The sequence below is a fragment of the Cricetulus griseus genome (genome assembly GCF_003668045.3).
Source record: "Cricetulus griseus strain 17A/GY chromosome 1 unlocalized genomic scaffold, alternate assembly CriGri-PICRH-1.0 chr1_0, whole genome shotgun sequence".
Lineage (NCBI taxonomy): Eukaryota > Metazoa > Chordata > Mammalia > Rodentia > Cricetidae > Cricetulus > Cricetulus griseus.
Window position 1 is genome coordinate 58,075,146 of NW_023276806.1, and position 19,774 is coordinate 58,094,919.

The window sequence follows — 19,774 nt, forward strand, 5'->3', positions numbered from 1 at the left end:
GAAGTCTGCCAGATGGCCAGTTTTGTACCAGACAGGGACTCAGGAGACAGAGTTCTGTCTCCAGAAAAGTAAGGAAAAAGTGTTATTTGCTCAACCATACTCTTTAACACTAGAGCCTCAAAACACAAATCAGGCTAATCATGAAAAGTAAAAGAGACTACTTGGAGGCATCAGGTCCGGAACTGATTTTAAAACAAAAACAAAACCATTGGGTCAATCTGCAACAGCTTGAGAGCATACCCAACCTTTGATATTGCAACACCGTGTTACAGTCTGCAAAAGTCTGTGCTAAAGAAGCAAACAGTCAAGCTTAAGGGGGAAAAACTCAGGAAAGATCATTTATCTTTAAACAGCTATGCAAGCATGAGGACCTGATTTTGATAGCCCACCACCCAAAAGCCAAGTGGGATTCGTAGTGCTTGCAACTCTAGGGGGAAAGCAGAGACAGGCAGATCTCCCTGGGGCTTGCTGGCCAGTCACCCTAGCCTATCTTGGTGAGCTCTAGGCCAAACAGACTCCCATCACAAAATTCAAGTTAGATGGCTCCTAAGGAACAATGTCTGAGGTTGACCTCACACACACGACACACACACACACACACACCTCGAGTTTGCATTACATTTATGTGTTGGGTAGCACTCACAGCTGTCCTCAGCAGCAGGTTGGTCATACCTATGAGCAAACTGAACTCAGCACTGGAAGATGGGTAAGGGATGACAGACAGCCCAGAACTGGTAAGACCAGGTTATAAACTGGTAGAGAATATATACCTGTCTGTCTCTGGCTGTTTCCCCCTCAAGCAAAGAGCTCTCAAGGAAGTTACTGGGAAGTGAGGGCCACGTGTGTGTATGAACTGGAGGAGGGCAGTGGGGGCATCTGGGACTTTGTCATAGGGAAAGGAATGTAACCAGGGTCCTGGCCATAGTTTCAGCTCTTTCAGTCCCTGCTGTATACCCTGAACAGGACAAAGCAACCAATGTCCAAACACAGAAACAAGGAAGTAGCTAGAGACCCAGGATTTGCTTTCAGGTCAGAAATAGCTGACCTGAAAGGATCGTAAACAGGAACTTAGGCATTTGGGTAACCAGCCTCATGATCACAGGTGAATCACTTAACCACTGAATTTGCTTATCTAGAGAGGGAAATGATGACTTAGCTAGAAATATCAATATACTTTTCCCAGCACTGTGCTGTCGCTTTTGAAATATTTTTAAAAAATATTTATCTATAATGTGTGTATGTGAGTGTGTGTGTGTGTGTGTGTGTGTGTGTGTGTGTGTGTGTGTGTGTGTACCACATTCATGCAGGAGCCTGCAGAGACCAGAAGAGGACACTGATCCCCTGGAACTGATTCCAGGTGGTTGTGAGCCGATTAATATGGGTGCTAGAACCAAACTCAGGTGCTCTTAACCACTGAGCCATCTCTCTAGGCTCCTAGTCACTCTTTAAATCCAACACATAATGTCACTCTCCCAGCATCTGTTAGTGAGGCCCCAGTATTGCGTGTGATTCCACTGTAGTGTTGGTACAAGTAGCCATCCATAGCAAAAGGCAGCACCCATGAGTGACCCTTTACTCATACTTACCAGCATGGCCTCAATGGTATTAAAGAAAAAGTGCTCAGAGGACCAACACTAGGAGAGCCAAGTCAGTTGAGAATCCTGCTCAGTGGTCTCTAGAGAGCCCTCCCGCTAGACTCCCAAGATGCTGGTCCTGGTTGTATGCCAGAGGAACCAAATGTAAATGTTAATGCGGTAATTTCCATGGATACTCTGGTCTTCTCACCTGGACAGACAGTGGACACTATTTCTCTCTCTTGTGAGTCCCCTCTTAGATCGTCATCCTGTGGGTTAGAGTCCATATCGTGCTCCAGGTGGCTCCTCTCTTCCGTGTCTTGTGGATTGGAGCCCATTCCTCTTTCTTCTGGATCCCCTTCTCTGTCCTCAGAGTTCTCAAAGTCAGAACCCATACCTCTGTCTGCGGAAGTCTGATGTTCACACGCACCCTGATTATCTTTCTGTTCCATCCAGCAAGAAAAGGGTAACGGAGATAACCAAGGATTCCTGCTCAGACAAAACACAGAGAAAGAAAGGTTACATCAACCTGAATTCAACCATTCACTACACGTGGTCTTGATTTCCCCATCCAATAAAACAGCTAGTGCTGCAAGCACCAATAATAAACCTACTTAACTCCCCACCATATATACACTTAGGGTAAACAGCTGTGTGCGGAAGGACAGGTAGAGGGGGAACAGTGGCCACATCCTGAGACCAAATGCCAGCACTCAAGGGACCAAAACTAGATCAGATCAGTCTATGAAGTGTCTTTGAAGTAAATTGTCTGGATATAAGTTTACAACTTTACACAGTTATTCATCGTAATAACTGATGTCAGGAGTGGGATCTCCGTGCTCGGGCGGGTCAAAGTAGTGTGATTGGTTGCTCGGGGATCCGGAGCGGAGCGCAGCAGTGTCCAAGAGCCCTCTTGTGTCACTCAGCTTCTGGCCTGGGCGGCCTTTCCTGGCCTTTCCGCTCTGGAGGAAGAGGTCCCAGTGGGACTTGCAGTGAGTGCTGAACGAGCCGTAGGCTTTTACCACACTCCTGACACCAGTTATTACAATGAATAACTAATATGTAGCCAGTAATGGTCAGAATATCTTTAAAAAGTAAATGCCAACTGAAAGGAAACCAGAGCCAGCCAAAGCAGCAGACAAAAGAGAGCCACCATGTGCCTTGGCTATCCCTTTAAACCTTTACCATGTCACCTTGACATCACCTTGACCAGCAGGTGGCGCAGGTATTCAGCTGCGGTTGGTTTGATTTGGATCTGAAAAACTGTTCGCTGGAACTTTGGTAGCGTCGGGTCAAGGCACAACCGATTGCACGACTAAGAGGAGTGATTACGGTGTCTCCCTACACTGTGACATTTCTCTTTCCATGGTTTAAAAGTCTCTCATGTTTATTTCGCTTCCTGACTCTCTGCTCCTGCCTTCACCACAATCTCCCCATGAGGCAATCTCCCCATGAGGAAAGCAAGCCTGACCCACCGTTGACACATTCAGCTCACATGGAACCACCACAGGCAGGCCCTGTCCATCTGAGCACACACTGAATGTTTTTGCAACCTCCTTGGTATAAAGGTAAGCAATTCTCTTGCCAGGGGCTTGGGGTAGAAAAGGCTATGATGGCATATTAAACCCTAGACCACTCTGGATTGATGGGGGGATGTCCTTCTGTATGCTGTGAATATATGTTTCTCTTACTGGTTGATGAATAAAGCTGTTTTGGCCATTGGACAGGTGGCATATAGCCAGGCAGGAAGTATAAGTGGGGCTATCAGTCTAGGAGAATTCTGGGAAGAGGAACTCAGAGAGTGAGTCCACAAAGAGATGCCATGTAGCTGTCAAGGAAGCAATAGGCTCAGGCATCACTGGTAAGCCAACACAATGTAGAAATATGCAGATTAATAGAAATGGGTTAATAATTAAGATAGAGATAGCCAATAAAAAGTATGAGCCAGAAGCCAAACAGTTTATGATTAATATAAGCCTCTGTGTGTTTGGGACTGAAGGACTGTAGGACCCGGAAGGACAGAAATGTCCGTCTGCACTGGATACTTCTAAACACAGTCACCAGAGGAAGGGGTGGGGGGTACAAAAACAAAACAAAACAAAAATAATAACAACAAAAAATACTTTTACAGCTGAAAAAATGTAAAGCTAAAAAGAAAATAAAAGCCCTAATAACAATTCTCTCTAGTCTATCAAAACTCTAGTATAGACAGGAAGCCAATTTTGCTGTCTCAAAGTCCCATGCTTTCTTCCCTTTTATGAAGCCTGCCCTGTAATATTCTCACAAGTATTTAGCTAATTATTGGAGAGCCTTTATGGACCCAGAGGGAAAGTACACTCAGGCCACAAGAATAACAAACATCAACATGGCAACTTCTTATCTAAGACTGCGTCTTCAAAGGCACACTCAGCTTGGCCAGGAGCTGCTGCAGCTCTCGAAGAACTAAGTCAAGATGAGTCAGGCTGTGGCAGTTTTGTTGGAAGCAAGAGGAAGAGATGCTAGGGCCTGCTGTGTTAGAGGCCATTTCCAAAGTCTAACTACATACATTGCAATGTGTCTATAACTATAGACCAACTTTCACAAGAATGTGTACCAGGGACAACTTGGCAGCACTTCTACCAAAAAGCCCAACACATGAATTACAGGGAGAAAACAACATCAGATTTTGAAGCCATCTGTGGATGTCAGGTTTGCATCTCAAACACAAAGGGTCCCTGTCAAGACTGGGCAGTTGAGCCAATAATAATTTCTTTCTGCTCTCCATCATGCTTGCAGCCTAGTTCAAGGAAGCAATGCCACATCCAGGTCATGGATCCAGGTCTGTGATTTGAAGGACACCACTTCAACCACTGTCTCAGCAACCCCAAACAGGACTGCAAAAACAAAGCTGATAGACTGGATTCCTTGCATCTGAGAAGGTTCATGGCTGTAGTAAGAAGGCGCATGGGAAGTAGCGGCTGGAGATGCAGAGCAGTTTATAGAGTACTTACCTACCATACACAACACAAACCCTGAGTTCAGTCCTAGGCTTGTACACCCAGATGCATCCATGTGTCACTGTGATGCCAGTATTCAAGAGGCGTAGTTAGGAGGATCAGAAGTTCATACAGTGAGTCAGAGGGCAGCTGGGCTACAGGAGAGACCCTGTCTCAGTAAATAAATAAATAAATAAATAAATAAATAAATAAATAAGAAATATAAAGAGAAAAAAAAGTATGGTGAGCAAGGGTATTCCATCCTTCCCTCTTCTACTGAGGCCCTCCCTGAGGCAGCCCTGGTTTTGGCATGAAAAGTAGGAGTGATGTGTTGAGGAAATCCCTCCACTGAGTTGGCCAACCCAAGGCAAGCCAATTAACCTCTCAGAGTTTCATAGTTTCACAGTGGAAAGAGGGTATTGCTTCTTAACCTTTCTCCCAGGGAGGGTGTCCGAAGGAAACTAATTATAAAGCACTGTGGGCAACACTGGAGAGAGCCATTGTGCTCTGAGCTTCCCTGCTGGGAAATATGTGAGTTATTTCTCTGCATCTCAGCACACCTCTCAAAGCCACAGAGGCTGCTCTAGAATTTTGGTAGACACACTGCCCCAATAGCATCTTAGATCTTCCTCAATAATGATTAGAGGGTAAAGATGGAGCCCTTCCCTTAAATATATTGGGGAAGGTGCTGCATCTGATCTCAATCAACAGTGTCCTCAGGACAGGTGGGTTTCTTTGGAAGGTAGCTCAACTAAGCTGCCAAGTCTCAAACAGATGGTTTATGATGGGAAGAAAGGGATATTACTACAGCCATGAACCTTCTCAGAAGCGTATTCCATGCAAGACTTCAGTCCCAGGTCACACTGTAGAGCATCCTTTCACCCTCTGAAGGTCAAACTGAATGGACGAGTGAATCCCTAGAATCTGCATTTACAATGTACCTGAAGTGGGGAATGGAGGTTTGCAAGAGGTTTGCAAATGTGGCTTACTGGTTTGCTAGTGGGGGAGAGGCTTAAAAAGAGAACCAATCAATGTTTTCTAACAGTCTGAATGCAGCAAGAGTAAAGGTGTCAGTAAGTGCATCACCAGAAACTCCCCAAACTAAAGGCCAATGACTGTGGCTCGCCTCCATGGAGGTGGGGCATGGCAGTCCAGCCTGGGAAACAAGGGTACAGCTCTACCTCTGGACCCTATAAATGGTGGCTTCTTGGAGAGCTCTGAATGATGACTTCCTGTGCACCCAAAGATCAGATCAAATGCAGTAGTAGCACCATTTTTCCAACTTTAAAGAGAGCCAGGATCAGAGTTCCCCCACTGAGGGCTGGCATCTAAATTGACTGCTGCAGGGAATCAAGCCAGGCTCTGAGCTTCGAAGGAATCCTTCCCTATCCTTACTGCACAGGGAGCTTGGAAGCAAGGGTTAGGAATGCTCCGGAAAGCAGGGGAGCCCCTATCACCCAAAGTGGCAATGTTCACATACTTGGGATTTTTTTGTTTTTGTTTTTCGAGACAGGGTTTCTCTGTGAAACAGTTCTGGCTTTCTTGGAATTTGCTCTGTAGACCAGGCTGGCCTCGAACTCACAGAGATCCGCCTGCCTCTGCCTCCTGAGTGCTGGGATTAAAGGTGTGCGCCATCAACGCCCAGTTATCACATACTTGTTTTAAAATGCCTATGTTAGCTGGAGACTAGAAGTTTGTGCCTGCTTCCCCCCCCCACCCCACCCACACACACACACCTGCCATAACACAGATTCAATCCCACTTACGCTAACCATCCTAGATTGTAGGCAGCTGTCAGGCAATGGTGGAAGTTATTTAGAAGTAAGGATAGGTGGCCAAGATATGTCAATTGACAAAACCCACAGCTGGTTTTAAAACATTTTTTCATTAACATAGACACAGTAGCATATACCTTAACACACGCAGGCTCAGAAAGGAAGACCAGGAGATCATGATTAAAATGCCAACTATCTCTGGGTCACTTCCTGGAGGCTTCTGGCTATTAACTCTTATCCTACCAAAATCGAATGGTGTAGGCTATTTCCAACTTCACAGACCAGAAACAATAACAGAAGTGATCAGACCAAGGTCCCGAACCCAGTGAACTGCAGCACAGATCTGAACCTTCTCAGACAGCTTTGGGACATCTTGGCCACTTCTGTATGCATCAGCAGTTCTTACAGTAAATGTGTTCTTTCCTTTAACAAGGAAAAAAAACTGCCCTTATTTTCAGTTAATGATCAAACATGTTAAAGAAAAACCTGTAATTATTCTAGAAGCAACAGAAAAACAAGCAGAACAGTCGTGATTCCGTCATCCCGAAGACTTGATTTTTCAGAAGGGTTATCTACTCACTGTAGTGTAACCAACGTGTCTATTCAGGCACATCTTGTCCCAACACCTTTCCTACTCATTCTCAAAAACTAGCAACATTTTTTTAAAACTCAGCCAGGGTTGGATAATGAGTAGGCAGCGTGGCAGAGTGATGGCTTCGCAGCCAGACTGACCCATGCTTGAATTGTCTGCTCTCAACCAGCTACTTGATTTTATGTGAGTCACATGACCTTGTAGGCGCTCTAATTCTGCATCCATGAAAACAAGGATACTATACCTACATGCAAGAGCCATTCTGAGAGCCTGTAAAATTACATCTGTTAACACTGATGACACATTAGGAGCAGAGTGAATAGAATGTATAAGTACTTTATTATGGAGTTTCAGATCAACATCTTAAACAACTGCATAGTAAACTAAGGCCACTGTCTACAGCTACATTCCCTGGGAACAGCCCTTATCAGCTTCAGGCAGAGCTTCCCTCAGCCTTGCTGCTGTTAATAAACAACTCACCATGTGACGACAAGGATCAAGGAGAGAGTGGTTGCTTAAGGGAGCTGGATACAGAGTGAAAAGCTAGTAGTTGCTAAAAACCCATCGTAAGCATAGAACATGGGTGTAAACCTAATGGGAGGAGTAAGTGTGTGGCTTAGCAAACCCCGATAACACCTCATCTAACAGAGTCTACGCCCCCAGTAAGAACAGATAGAAGTTCAATAAGGGAAAAGAACAGAGTCAAGGGAGTGGTCCAGCAGGAAAAATTAATTCCACATTTAGTTCTAGCAGCTCACGGAGACAAAGGAGTAAGTGCTGATGGGACAGAGCCTGGGAGCAGCCAGCACCACCACTGTGCTATGTGTCCCCCCCAGGCTTCTTCTCAATAAAAGTTTGAATGTTTTTGGTGGGGGAGACGGGGTTGGGGAGATGGCTCATAGGTTAAGAGCACTGGCTGCTCTTCTAGAGGACCCAGGTTCAATTCCCAGCATCCACATGGCAGTTTGCAACTGGGGTTCATCCCCTGCCCACAAAGTATCCCTAAAAGAGGACGAGAAGAGGGCTAGAGCAAAGGGGAGAGGAAGCCAGGAGCAGGACAGAAATCAGACTTTGACCTGGGTTTACTGACACATTAGCCCCCTCCAGAACTATCTGAAAACTATTCCTTGTGATCAGCCTGCCCCCTTTTTTTAGATCAGATCTAACTTCCTATGGATGGGCTGCCAGCCCAAACCACCCTCCCACCTTCCTGGATTTTACAGAGAGAAATCAAGGCCAAAAATAGCACCAAGTAACAAAGCACTAGCAACTCCCACCCTCCAGTGGCATCCAGAGCCCCACACTCCCTGCCACTGGTGGACAGCATGGGCTTGAATGAGATCAGAGACCAGCTACGATAGTCCCAGGCAGGGAGGCAGTGTCCCATTTGAATGGGCCTATGCAACTCACCATACGGTACTCCAGTCCCTCTCCACTGACTCTAGCAACTATCAGGAAAGTGGGTGACTCATTTTATGGGCCAGGAACACTGAGTGTGTGGTCCATCACCTAGGTAGAGTTGGGACTCACTCACCTGTCTCATGGCAAATGGAGGCAGCTGGCAAGAAAGCCTTGTGACTCAGAAGAGGCAGGCTGAACCTGGAACCTCCTGCCCACTCCCTCAGACCTTGGGTGGACAGGAGTCATGTGCTGAAGTCACTGCCAGGTGGCAGGCAGCCAGGCCAGCAGAGAGGTCTTGTCAGGGAGAGGAAGCGGCCGCTGGGCAGTGAGCCAGGAGCGGTTCCATTCAGCAGCCTCCAGACTGAAGCGCCTTTCCTGTCTCCTCAGGGGTAAGCCAGGGAACCAGCAGCTGCATCTAGAACCACTGCTCTGGCCCCCCAGTTTCTCCCCCGGGGATAGTTTCCATGCAAGGGTCCAAGCAAAAATGCCTGATTTGAAAGAAGCTGGTTGTTGCAACTCCAGCCAGAGGTGCAAAAGGCTGACTCAGGACAATCAGCAAGATCCAACTAGGGACCCCAGGGGTTAATCATTTGTCCATCTTCAGCAGCGACCAAGTAAAAGAGTAGACAGTAGAATTGCGGGGGGGTCCTCAGAGCCCGGCCTCCTTACTGGCCAGCTCATAGTCAGGACCCAGGGCAAAGAGTCATCTCACTGGACTGGGGATGTCTCTGGTGAGCAAGGAGCAGTAGCTGCATCAACCTCTTCCTATGTATCACATCCAAAGAGGCCACCTGACCCTCCCCTTGGCTGGCTTGCACAGACACAGACCACACAATCCCCAGTGCCAGCCTCCCCAGTGGCAGACTGCTGTGCAAGGTGAACTTGAGTTCCAGACAGAGAACAGCAAAGGATGACTGCAACTCAGTGATGACCACTCTCCAGACAGAAGCCAGAATGATACGGTTTCTGCTCTGTGGTTACTGCCTTTTCACCTGGAGAGGGAAAACCAAAGAACACAGCTAGTGGGAGGCCCTGAGTTCAGTCTCTAGACACACACACACACAACACACACACACACACACACACACACACACACACACACACACACACCGAGAAAAAAACAGACAGAGACAAAAACAATGTCCTTAGGACCAGGAATTCCTTGTCTATTGTCTAGGGCAAACTCCTCAGTTTGTACCACTTGACACACCTGTCAAGCCCTCCACCATGTGACCATTATCTAACTCCTTGCAGACAAAATAAGAATTAGTGTGACATTAAGACAGAGCCTAAGTGAAAATTAGATTCTCTGTCTTCAAATGAGATGTCACAAGCTGGACACGCACAACTTAACTCCAGCATTGGGAAGACTGAGGCAGGAAGCCAGTCTGTACTACACAGGGAGACCCTGACTCAAGATTAAACAGCCATAAAAGTTCAAGATGTTTGTGCAGGCACCTATATATGTTCCGTAGATTAGGATAGTCAGTCTGCTGTACAGGGATACATAGTGTTTGTAATTTTCCTCCCTGGTGATTGGCGTTTTACCATCTGCTGTTTGTTTTGTTTTGTTTTTGTTTTTGTTTTTTTTTCATTTCTTATTTAGCAGCAGAAACCCTGGGCAGTCTTCAGCAGACTGGTCTTCTGAGGCCTGCCCAGCAGCTGATTTATCTATTCAACATATTTCATAGGCTTGTGGACCTTGAAAATCTCTTTAACTTTTATGAAAACAAACTGAGACCGAAAGAGAGGTGTGTCCCAAATCTCAGTTTCCTAATGGCCCCTCCATCAATCTTTACATCCCTTTAATACAAAACGCCACTTAAAAACAGACGGCTGGGGCCAGGTGCGGTAGCACACTCCTATGGTCTTATCATGGAGAGGCTAGGCAGTAGGACTGAGATTTTAAGGCCAGCCTACATAGCAAGACACCCCCATCTCCCAAAAAAAAAAAAAAAAAAAAAAAAAAAAAAAGGAGAGTTGAAAATCTATGACAAGCTCTGTCCCTCCTAAATCCCACGCTATGTTAGTCAGTGTTTTTTTCCGGAGGAAAACAGAACGAGTAGGGTGTATGTATATTTAGAAAGAAATTTATAATAAAGAATTAGCTTATGCAGCTCTGTAGGCTGACAGCTAAAAATTCTGCCCTGGAGAACAGACACCAAAAGCAATGGGCTGGAAATACCCTCCTTGCTCAAGAAGATCAGACGTTTGATCCTCTCAGGCCTTCAGCTGACAGGAGGAGGTCCAGCCTCACGGTATATGCTAGTCTACTTTACCCAAAGTCTATCATCTTAAATGTTAACTACATCTAAAACCACCCTCATGGAGTGATGGCAAACAAAGTATAATGGCATAGATATATGAAGATGTCATGATGAAACTTTGTAGACTAACCTAAAAAGTAAAACTTATAAACTTCATGTATTTTGTTTATTCTCTGACACACATGTGAGAAAACTTGTGAGATTGTGGGAGTGGGTTCTATCCCTTCCACCATGAGAAAGGAACTCAGGTCATCCAGCTTGACAGCAAGCACCCATTGAGCCATCTCAACAGACCTTAAAAAACCACCCTCACATACACATCCATAAAAAAGTTTGATAATGTATCTTGACACGCTGTGGCCTAGACAAACTGACACATATGATTAACCACCACATGCCCTAGCTAAAGAGCAATCTGAAATAATCCCTTCACACTTCTAATCTACCTATGAAAGCACTGTTGTCATCATGAAAACCACAATATACACTTGGATATAGTTTATGTGTTATGTGATGAAGAGGACAGGGTGGGAGATGCAAGATTAATTTTGAAAATCCTCAGGCAGTGAGGTCTGGGGGCATCCTGTGGCCTTATTGGTGTGCCGGGGCCATGCTGCCACCAGAGCCATCCTGATCTGAGTGCTCTGAGCTACCACTCAGAATAAGGATGTCAACCAGGCTGAGCTGCTGCCTGAGGCCATGTCTGGGTCCCAGCTGCAGCTGGGGTCTGCGTTGAACTCTGTGGCACAGATTACCACTAGGGCCCACACAGAGGCCTGGGATCTGGGCTGGAGCCTTCGACTTGCTTGGAGTCGGGGGGGGGGGCACGGCACAGTAGGGGCTGTACAGACATGGGTAGCCTGTGTCACCACCCAGGACCAGGGTGTCATCCCCGACCAGGCTGCCACTGAGGGCCATGTCTAGGTCCTCGGCCCTGTAGCAGCCAGGGTCCAGATTAACATATGTGGCCCCAGTTGTCATGGAATGCCTTGAAGAAGCAGGAGTCAAACCAGCAACCTATGTGCGGGTAGGTGACAGAGGACCAGGATGCATCCACATCTGAGTGACCTGCACTGCTACTCAATGATTTGGTGACGTCTGAGCCTGAGCTGCAGCTGAGGACCATGTCAGGGTCCATGGCCCCAATGCAGCCAGGGTCTGTGCTGATGTCGGATGCTCCTGCTACCATCAAAGGCAGTGCAGACACCCAAGATCAAGGGCCAAGTTAGTGTCTCAGGGCCATACTGCCGCTGGGGGCAGTGGTGACATCCAGACCCAGCTGCTGTTAAGGACCATGTTGGGGTCCATGGTCCTACTGTATCTGGGGGTCTGACCTGAAGTCTAGGTCTTGCACTGCCACTAATGGTCACATAGAGGCCCAGGACTGGAGGCACAACCTGAGGCCTTGGTGGTGTCTGGTGACCACATGGCTGCCAGAACCAATCCCACCCCAGTGGCCATTCCCTCCACCCAGAGCCAAGATGTCATCCAGGCCTAAGCTGCTGCCAACAGCAATGTATGCTTCCATGGTCCAGTCACAGCTGGGGTCTGTGTTAATGTCTGTGGCCAGTGGCACCTCAGAAGGCCTTAGGAATCATGCAAGATGAAATCAGAGGGCTGTACTGAGCAAGTTCCGCTCTTTGATGCCCTGGGAAGGCTGCCCTTACCTCTCACTGCCCACAACAGCAAGACAGTTGGCCCCTGAACTCAGGAGAAAGGGCCCACACCCCTCTCCACAGGCAAGGATGAGCCTACCCTGAGGGTTGATCTACTCCACCTAGGTCCTGCTAGAGCTTGTGAAGGGACTGGTCCTGTGGAACGATACCAGTAAGATATCCAAGACATGGGATACCCCAGAAGAGGCAGTGAAGATGTTGTACCTAATACCAGAGGCCTTGAACCAGACCAGTGACTCATTGCAATGAACAGTTGCCAGTCAAGCTAATGAGACAAAGGGGTATACTACATGACACACTGAAGCCTCCAAAGCCATCAGGATGGATGAAGAGTTGATGGAGAGGCAAGAAAGAAGGAGAAGCAGAAATTTTGCTGTTTCAGGTGTGGAATTTTTGTTCTGTTTTGGTTTACTGGGTTTTTCTTTTCTCTTATTTTTTTTTTGTTCTTGCTTTTATTTGCTTGCTTGATTTTGTTTTCTTTCATGGGGTTGTGCAACAGGGATGAGGAGAGAGCCAGAAAATGGAACAGAATTGGGGTGCATGATGTGAGACCCTCAAAGATTCAATAAAGAAGCAAAAGAAAAAGATCCTCAGGCAAATCTGTTAGTATGGACCTGGAAGCCCAACATGAGAGAGGCTGAGGTAAGAGAACACGGCCAGTTTGAGCTACATAGGAAGAGCTGGGCTAGTCAGGACCATAGAACAAGACTCTTTTGCAAAAACTAACAAAAATCCTCAAAGTAGGGGAGAGCTTACTAGCCACATGCATGGTGTACATAGCAGAAAGACGCACGGTTTAATAACTTAACTTTGCTTAAGGAAGAACAGGCTTGGAATGCAGGAGGGGTGTGTCTGCTGAGACTTGCTCATCAACAGCCTCATTCTGGAAGCACTGATGCTGGAGTTCCATGTTAACGTTTCTGGGTGGAGTCTGGTGATTTCCCAATCCAGATGATTTCGTGGTTCTGTTTCCCATGGAAGGAGTACTCCTGAGAGAAGTGTTCTTCATAGCAAAGAAGGGGCGGGGTAGACATTCTGTCACCCAGCTTCCCATGCAGATTCAACAGGAAAAACTGCCATTCCACTCCACTGCCCAAAATAACTGTGTGGTGTCGCTGATGAGGAATGGCTGGTGCGTTCCGTCTGGGTGCCTTTCAGCTGGGTCGGTGACACCTCTGCATATAACCAGCCAGGGTCGTGTCTAACCAATGTAGGGCAGGGAGGAAACACAAAGCTACCTGATGCCTAAATGCCCCTGCCTCCTCAAGTCTTAAAAGTCCACAGCTAGACTGTTTTAAATTCAGAGTAAAAACAGTTGCAAACACTGGAAAGGATGTTTAAAAACATCGCTCACTCTGACTCTTATTTCCTTAAAATTATCAGAGTACACAAAAACCAGATAGTAAGAAACTTAGCAAGACACATGAATGATCCTGTTTCTTTACCAAGACAACAATGAAGAAAACAGCAAGATAATAAAAAGCTGGAAGGAGGGAGGTCCAAAGGTAAAAAAAAAAAAAAAAAAAAAAAAAAACTTGAGTAATATATAAACCAACCTCAACAGACATTCCTTACAGAAACCCAGCTCAAATTATCAAACAGGGTATTAAAAATTCAGGGGTAGTCGTGATGAGGGATGTCCTTCTGTATATATATATTCTCTTATTGGTTGATGAATAAAGCATTGATTGGCCAGGCAGGAAGTATAGGCAAGGCAACAAGAGGAAGGAGGAGAGGCAGAGAGACCACAAGGAAGAGATGTCATGTAGAGACTGGGATGATGGGATGCACCAGGCTTTCTCTGGTAAGATAAGGCCATGTAGAAATACATAGATTAGTAGTTATGGGTTAATAATTAAGAGAGAGCTAGCCAGAAAGAAGCCCTAGCCATCGGCCAACAGTTTAATAATTAATATGTCTCTGTGTGCTTATTTAGAGCTGAAGGGTGGTGGGACCTAGCAGAACAGAAACCATCATCTTCACAGCCGGGTGGTAGTGGTGCATTCCTTTAATCCCAACACTCAGGAGACAGAGGATCTCTGTGAGTTTCAGGCCAGCCCAGTCTACAGAGAGAGTTCTAGGATAGTCAGGGCAGTTACAAGAAATCCTGTCTTGAAAAAATAAAAATTCAATGCCAGCATGAGCCCCACAGTGACACACACTCGAAAACCAAAACCAAAACAAATTATGAGACAACTAAGCAATTGTGCAAGTGTGAATGCTGATTAGGTATTTGATATCCAAGAACTGTCCTTTTTTTTACCATGCTAGTATTTGGATATGTTTACGGAGTTCTTTATCTTCATGAAATATTTACAGATGAGATGATACATCTGGAATTTACTTCAACACAATTCCAAGGCAAAGAGGATTAGGCAGGGGTGCAGTCGAAACAGGATAGGTCATATATCAGCCACTGCTAAATGCTAAGTTCATTAAACTACTCTACCCACCTTTGTATCTGTTAGGTAGAAAGCCTGCTTATACGAGTAGGTTACTGCTGCTGTCGACCCTGGCCAGGGAAGCTTCTCTCTGCAGTGGGCAGCAGTTAATGCAGACTCATAACTGATCATAGTGCTGAGCGTGTGTCTACTGAGTGTCTGCCCTAAATGGAATACCTATATCAAGCCCTGCCCATCAAGGCTCAGGGAACACTGAAGAAGGGTAGAAACTAAAAGTATGTGGGGGAGTGCTGTGAAATGTGTTCCAGGTCATGATACGGCCTTTGCCCTTATGAACCCACGGCAGCTAATGGTTACTTGTACAAGGTCAAGTTAACAAGATCAGTCAGCATCCCCAATGGGCAGCACTAAATGGACTCAGTGGGCCATTAGCCAAAAAGAGAGGCCAAGAATGGGGGAGGGGTAATTGGTGGGGTGGAGTGGAAGGGGAAGCTGCAGTCCATATGATGCGTTTTTTTACATGTATGAAATTGTTAATAAAGAAAAGATACTCTGTCATAAAAGGAAATAGACCATTTTTCTGACATTTAGATAGAGCTATGGTCATTTAAATTAAGAGCCAAACATAATAAAACATCAGAGATTTCCATAAAAGGAATGGCGTGTTTCTAAGAACTATGACCAATCAGTAGTGATCACTATGTTTAATACTGAACAGAGTTCCTGGGAACTGAGGCATGAGGACAGTGAGGTAAAGAAACCAGGAGGAAAAACATTTCACAGTTTCTGATCTTTTATTTTTCAGCACCGGTGGAACCAGCACCCACTTCTGGCCTCTGCAGGTGTCCAGACATATGGCATACATCCACAAAGACATACTCATAGACACACACATGAAAATTTAAAAACTAAGAGAATCTTATTAGCTATTGTGTACAAAAGAGAATTGGGAGCCAGTCCCTACTTCCAGCTACATTTACATTGTTCAAGAACCCAGAGAAGAATGATGTCGGCTCAGAGCTTACTACTTCTACCGTGAGCTCTGCAACTCTACACTCAAAACCAACGGGAGCAAACTGGGTTTGTGAGTACAGGTGACAATACTGCAAGAAATGGCTTTAACCCTGTGACTGCCAAACTGAAGATCTGATGTGTCTAACACAGGAAGCCCATCAATAATTGGTGAACTCCAGAATGTTCTTCTAGGTGGATGATAAAGGTGTACATAGAAGAAAAGAAAGATTACAGAAGCAGTTTGTGAAAACAGAATCTCCTTGAGAGGAACCCTAGTGAGGCAGGGTTACTTACTAGCTAAACCTGGGAGTTTTGTTGTTCTTGTTTCTGAGACCCAGTCTCACGATGTAGCCCAGGCTGACCTCAAAATTTTGACTCCCCTGCCTCCACCTCTCAGGAACTGGGATTAAATGTGCACCACCATGCTTGACTCCAGGGAACTTTTAAATGTAGATTGTGTCCTCTCTGGAGACACTTAGGAGCCATGAACCAGATTTATTCATCCTGTATCACAAAGCAGCTAGAAAATACATCCCCACTTTAGACAGCAAAAGCTCATACTTCCTGGTACAAAGATGTGCTCACAGGACTCAGCTTGCCTCCAGGAAGTGATGCATCTGTCTTGGAAGTGTTGGGGGCTCATTCACAACTTGAACACCAGTTACTAATTCATTCAGCAGGCTCTGTCTGTTTGGGTTCCTCACGTTCCTACTACCCCTGGCTCTTCGTATTCCAGAAGGGAGCAACAGTACTACACAAGCCCGTAAGTGCAGTAATGGCTTTTTTTCTGAAGCATTGCTTAGAAACTCTGAGTCTAACATGGAGTCCACAAGTCCCCTGTAGGTACTTTCATCTAATGAAAAGGTCCATGGCTTTTCCTGAAAAGATGCATGGGACAAAACAAAACAAAACAAAAAACCTATTAAAAGCCACCACCACTACTACAAAAGCCTCCTGATACATTTTTTAGCTTTAAAATATTTCAGAAATGGGCAAGAGTGGTTTGGAGAAGAAGGGGAACAATTTTACCATTATGTTCAACAAGATGTTTGGTTGGGCTAGTGGAGAATAGAAAATAATAGTAGCTAGTCCAAATCCAGGCAGAAACAGACAAAAACACCAGCAGAGTCAAGGAAGTGTGAACTGCCTGAGCACTCCCAGCAACTCCTCAGCTAGCAGCCTGTGGTGTCTCAGTCAGACAATGGGGACCAAGAGCCTAAATGAATTGTCCATGAACACACAACCAACACCAACTGGCAGGCAGAAGCCAAAATCCCTGCCACATAAACTTTTGCTCCAAACACCCTTGATACCCAACATAACCAGTGTTCCTTGGCTAACTGCACTGGTGAAGTGGGCCTTCCAGCACCACCAACATGCCTGCTTTTCACCTCCTAATCACTTCCATTGTGTAACAGGTGCCCTCAAAGAAAGCTGCTCCCAAGTCTCTAATCACTACCTCTCTGGGATATACCGAATTCACAAGTATGGCCCTGGAATTTGTAGCTTCTGTCAGCTACAGTGAGTCAAATAACATTAGCCAACTCATAGTCTACCCAGCAGATAGATGCTTTGCTAGATAATCTCTGTCCTTGTGATAGGAAGAAGAATTAAAGTCTTGCCAACATCACCAACTCATTCCTCACAAATCATTTTACCTGCATACGACATCCGGAGATACCGGGTCAAGAGGGAGATTATTTTTAATACTTATTTTTATTAGTCTTTAATTACATACATACATGTGTCTTTGTGGGGGGGGGGTATGTACAGGTGTCCATGGAATCTAGATGAAGGGGGTGGATCCCTTAAAGCTGGAGTTACAGGCAGTTGTGAGCCACCCAATAAGGATGCTGGGAACCCAACTAAGGTTTTCTGCAAAAACTGTAAGAGCTCTTAACCACTAAAAAATCTCTCCAGCCCTAGAGGGGAGTGCTAAGAACCACACAAAGCCCTTCAAGATAGTGAGACCATAAACTAGAAAATGTACCTAGATCAAAAATCCATTTTGTCCAATCTGCAATGAAGATTCATGGCATCCTTTTGCTTTTGTTTTAATAGCATTCTTCTCTCTATCTAGGAGGGTCCAGAGAAGTAAGCCAGTTGGCAAGGGCAGGTGACCACAAACTAAATTTTGCTGGAGAGACTATACTCATTGATAATTAGAAAGTCTGCCGCATTTTATATACTTAAAAGAGAAAAAAAATATCCCTCAGGAAAGAAAGCCCAACAAATATAAGTTCTTTGAACACACAAAGGTAGTGAGTGAGTTGGTGGGGACTGAGACAGCTACCCAGAGTCACCTGGTTCTTTTAAAAACAATCTCTTCTGCGTCAGATTCTCTCCTGACCCCCTCTGTCATCCTCCTGACCCCCTCTATCATCTTCATGCTTTAGTACTCTAGCTGCAATAACCCCATTTTGTGAGCAACACTTTCCTTCTTTCTATTTTCATGTTTTCTTCCAGACTTCTGCCAACTTCTATTTTTTATGTTCCTATCATAATTATGATTAACTTTCTATTTGTTAAAATAGAAAATACTCTTAAATGTGTCATCCAACCCTCTAAAGTGGTCTATGACAAACCAGGTTTTGGATTATCTGTAGTTAACACTCAAGAAACAGGTCTTGTTGACTTTTAAGTTGTGTGAATTGACATTGACTTATAGAAGCTTTATGGTAAACTCTTAAGTCCTTTGTGTAATGTGCAAAAGAAAAGTTGGGGTTGGAATATAACCACAGAGAGAACAGATATGAAGACAGTGCTGACTATGCCATCTTAAACCACCAATGCTGGTGACTGAATCCAGGGCTTCGTCCATGCTAATCAAGTGCCCCCACACTGAACTACACACACAGCCCCATCTGAAAGAATTTTTAAGCCACTCTTCCACTCAAACTATGAACTTTTCTCATTAGAAGGAGCTGGGAGCTTCCTAACCTTGCAGTATCATTTGCCTAAAGCCAGCCATCAAACTTTACCACACACCTTCCTAAAGCATCATTTGTTTTCTTTCCAAAAACAAAGCTTGCAGACTACTCACTGGGAGATGAAGAAGCATTACCAAGACACCTGATGACAGCTAGCATACTTACCACACATCCTAGTTCCCCAGAAGGAGCCTGGGTGTTCAGGTGTGAGCTGGCTTGGCATACGGCAGCAATTGCTAGCATTGAGTGGGCAGGCAGACATCAATAGCAGCTACGTTCTTCTGTCTTCCAAATAGAGTGTTTTCCCCCCTTCCATCTCAGCAGCAACACTAGGTACTTGCCATATAATCAGGACTCAATAGTCAGCCTCTGAGTTCCTGCTGAATTCCATCTGGAAATTCTTCCTTTGTGGCATCCGTGAAACTGCACTGCCCTTGTTTATTCTCATAGCTCACTCTCCACCCCGCCTGCTCTTCTTAATTCCTAAAATGCCATAGCAACTTTTGATGGGCTTTCCTATATTTTCTGCAGTCACTCAGCCCAGTCATTTCATTTCTTCCCCCAGTTTTAAACCAGAGATGGGACAGATATGGGCCTTTCACTCCAAACTCTGTCCTGCCCTACACAACCATGTCCTGTGTTATACCTGAGGGACCTGAAGCTCCTCCCAGTCCAGAAGCGCTGCTCAACACGCCCATGTGTTGGAGAAAGCATGGCTGAGGAATCAACAGGTTCACACTGCAAGCCCTAGGACAATGGGACAGCTGCTATTTCATGCCTTTAAGACTCAGTCACCTCTTCTACACAATATGCAAAAAGAATTTAAGTGGAGCTACCATATAATGGGGGAGACAATAAAAACCCCAGCTTCAGGAATTGGTTACATCTTGTTGAGTTGTTGGCAAAGGAGCCTCACTCATAAACCTACCAAACAAACCAAATAAAGTTATTACCAATGCCACTGGTTACCTGGACAGTAGGACTCTAATACTGCAGGCACCACTTAGTTAAGTCATCAAACATGAAGAAATTGAGCTGGTGCCAAATTAGAAGTGTCACCTCTACTGACTAGCATTCATAGTGCTAGAAGGTACTATACATGTTACCAAACGAGAAAAGTAATCATCAAATTCACCCAGCTCTACAATTCTTATGATTTACAATAGGG

At 45.4% G+C, this 19,774-nt stretch overlaps 1 protein-coding gene across 4 annotated transcripts in view; it reads right to left on the bottom strand.

Annotated features, from left to right (window-relative positions):
* Window positions 1-19,774, bottom strand: part of Znf697 (zinc finger protein 697) — a 38,651-nt gene that overhangs the window by 4,828 nt on the left and 14,049 nt on the right. Inside the window, exons 2-4 of one of the 4 annotated variants that reach the window (XM_027393769.2) lie at window positions 8,451-9,309; window positions 4,565-4,718; window positions 1,786-2,063 (exon numbers count right to left, since the gene is read on the bottom strand). In XM_027393769.2, coding sequence (XP_027249570.1) covers window positions 1,786-2,026 — 241 coding nt within the window. In that variant the 5' untranslated portion in view covers window positions 2,027-2,063; window positions 4,565-4,718; window positions 8,451-9,309. The remainder of the gene's footprint in view (window positions 1-1,785; window positions 2,064-4,564; window positions 4,719-8,450; window positions 9,310-19,774) is intronic. The other 3 variants (XM_027393768.2, XM_035450906.1, XM_027393767.2) reach the window with 3 other exon arrangements.